General features: G+C 52.8%; 1 protein-coding gene across 1 annotated transcript; it reads left to right on the top strand.

The window, feature by feature from the left end:
* The first annotated feature begins 555 nt into the window (after window positions 1–555).
* On the top strand, window positions 556–2,674 carry LOC148040912 (aspartic proteinase nepenthesin-2-like). Its single transcript, XM_087685829.1, has 2 exons — window positions 556–1,639; window positions 1,725–2,674. The coding sequence occupies exons 1-2, from the start codon at window positions 556–558 to the stop codon at window positions 2,282–2,284; spliced, it is 1,644 nt and encodes a 547-aa protein (XP_087541955.1). The 3' UTR covers window positions 2,285–2,674.
* The last annotated feature ends 203 nt before the right edge of the window (window positions 2,675–2,877 follow it).

Raw genomic sequence — 2,877 nt, 5'->3', positions numbered from 1 at the left:
ATTGGGTGTTCAAACTGTGCTGTAAGAAATTAGAAACTATGTCTTGAGCTCTTTTGTTTCTTAGCTGTAGCGAGCTGCACCCCCTTGAAATGGTGCTGTAAATATTTTTTACCTTTGAGAAATGGAAAGCGCATTTTTTTTAAATAAAAAAACTTTTGGATATCTTGAGTTTCGGAGGTGTTGGATGGGCCCAATCTTTAATCCTTTTATCATGCTTATCGGATTTACTATGCGATTTATGCATCTATGGGGAACACCTTGCATTAACCATAGGGCTCCGTTCATATATTGATACCCATGCAATATTCGAAGAATATGTCTCTTTCTAGACGGCAATGCCAAATGTGGGGCATGCAGAGCCGAAGCCGTCTTCGAGGAAACACGACGTTCGTGTGTGAACGCTTCCTTGCGTTCTGTACTGTGCAAAATTGAGTTCACATCCTGGAAGCGCTCATTTGCCGGCCGATCAAGCAAGCGTCTGTTATAAACTCAACGGTACTCTCAGCACATGAGCAAGCAGTCGTCCAGTCACTGATACACTATATGGCCCACGTCATGAGCACGAAGATGAGTCTGATTAATTTCTGCAACAGCAATCGTATGGTCCGTCCAGTACTCTTCCGCAAGTGCTGGCCGCTTCTGGCCATGATATTCAGCGTGCATTGCTTATCCGTAGTAGCAGCACGGCAGCTCAATGACGTCCGGGCACCGGCAGCCGGTCTGTTGACGACGTCAGGGTCACCTGCAACGACGTCGATGAGCTCTAATTCTGGTAGAACAACTAGAAGTAGGCCTAGTATGATCAGAGCGGGCGTAAGCCACATCTGGGACACGCATTCGCCACTGCGGCCAGCGGGTTGCGATGATGCATGCGCCTCGCGGCTGAGGTTGAAGCGCTACGCAGAAGCGAGGGCGGTCAGGCAAAAGAAGAACACGAGAGCGGCTGTAGAGCCATCAACAGCCAATGGGACCTCGTCGACGCCTTTTTATCGGCATGATCAGGAACGCCAGGTGGACGCTATCCCTTGGGGCCAGGTAGGCACGGGCTATTTCAGCGGGGGCCAATTCTCCGAGTACTACATGACGCTGAGCGTGAGCGACGCCGCCCAGGCGCTGCTGCTGCTGCTGGACACTGGGAGCGACCTGCCTTGGTTCCAGTGCCAGCCCTGCGAGAGCTGCTACCCGCAGTCCTTCGCGATCTACGATCCCCACATCTCCGGCACCCACTACATGACCAACACCAACGACCCCTACTGCGCAGACGTGCAGGCCGTGCCGGGGCTTGGCCAGGGTGCCGACGACAGCCTGTGCCTGTACAACATCGGCTATGAGGATGGGACCAACTCTTACGGCTACATAGCCACTGAAGAGTTCAGCTTCTGGGATTCCGGCCCGGGCTCTGACGAGGAGGTGACGGTCACAATCTCGGACCTGGGCTTCGGCTGCGGCACCAGGAACGCCGCCGGGGTGGAGACAGTGGCCTCGGGGGTCCTGGGACTGGGCTTCGGGCGCGGCCTGTCCTTCCCAGAGCAGCTCAACGTCCTGCATGACTATAGCACCGCTTTCGCGTTCTGCCTGGCACCCATCTTCTCCAATCCCAACTCCGGCTGGCTCACGTTTGGCGACGGGGCTCTGGCACGTAAGTCATACATTCTAGCTAGCTAGTCTGCAATATGACATCATTTGACCAAATAAAATATAATCTGTTTTTGTGACTACTCCAGCCGCAGACTACCCCTCCACCCCGCTGGTCACTGACCAAGGCGCACTGGTCTACCACTATGTCGAGGCCGTCGACTTCCTTATCGACGGCCAGCGCGTCGGCGTTCCCGACGGGGTCCTCTCCACCATCAACGACGACGAGGAGGCCACCGGCGGCGTCATCGTAGACACCGGTGACATGCTCACCATCATCACCAGCGACGCCTACGCCCCCTTCCGAGCCGCCTGGCTCGACGCCGTTGCTCCTATCCTTGGCGACCCCGGCGCGCCGGGCCCCGAGGGCCTGGACGCCTGCTGGGATTACCCCAACGACGTCAGCGGCCTCCCTACCATCGCATTCCTGTTTGCCAACGGCAATGCCCTCACTCTTGCGCCGGGCGCCACGCAGCTAGTCTTCACAGATGACAACGGCGTTCGCAGGATGTGTTGGCCCTTCGTCGAGAAGAGAGACGGCGATACATCCGCCAACATGGTTATCGGCGCCGTCAGCCTTCACAGCACTGAGATTGTCATCGACGCCGACAACAGCATCTTCGCCTGGAACCCCACGTACCAGTGCTAGCTCAGCTATGCAATCTCATCCTTGACGAGAAGATAAGAGGCCACGATATGCCTAACCTCAATATTGGTAATAATCAGCCTAGATCTACACTCCTAAGTCATGCTCATATGTCCCCACCTGTTTAAATGGTTCCCTTAACAAACTTATAAATGTGACGATAAGATAGAAGGCCCCGCTGCCCCGGCATGCGCAACCTCAACGTTGGTAATAGTCAGCCTTGATCGACACTTCTAAGTCATACTAATATGTCCCCACCCATTTAAATAGTTTACTTACGAAACTAGGAAATGTGAAGATCGTCGATGCATTTGATAAGTTGCTAGCAACTTGTACTTACTTTCTAGTGCTTTGTAGCCTCCGTGCCTTGGAGTCTCCGTAATCCCTTTCCACAGCGATAACTTGATAACTATGAAGATGATTGGTTTAATTTGATTGTACATGTATGTTACTAGCAACTCGCTAATGCACATATGCTACTAGTAACTTGTTGAAGAAATGTTGAAATAACTTGGTTTAGAGTCGTCCACATACATAAGCAATCACGTATTGCAAAAGCATTGGGATTTCTATCTATAACCTTGGTTTTGAGCTCT

This window comes from Lygodium microphyllum, chromosome 1 (genome assembly GCF_053477565.2).
Source record: "Lygodium microphyllum isolate KBCC chromosome 1, Lygodium_microphyllum_v1.1.10, whole genome shotgun sequence".
NCBI classification, from domain to species: domain Eukaryota; kingdom Viridiplantae; phylum Streptophyta; class Polypodiopsida; order Schizaeales; family Lygodiaceae; genus Lygodium; species Lygodium microphyllum.
Note: the sequence above shows the minus strand (reverse complement) of the source record. Positions and strands in the feature narration are given on the sequence as shown.

Bases quoted from the DNA above. Each gene is read 5' to 3' on its own strand.
- LOC148040912 (XM_087685829.1), top strand. From the start codon at position 556: ATGAGCACGAAGATGAGTCTGATTAATTTCTGCAACAGCAATCGTATG. The intron at 1,640-1,724 runs GTAAGTCATACA...TGACTACTCCAG, and splicing joins TGGCGACGGGGCTCTGGCAC to CCGCAGACTACCCCTCCACC.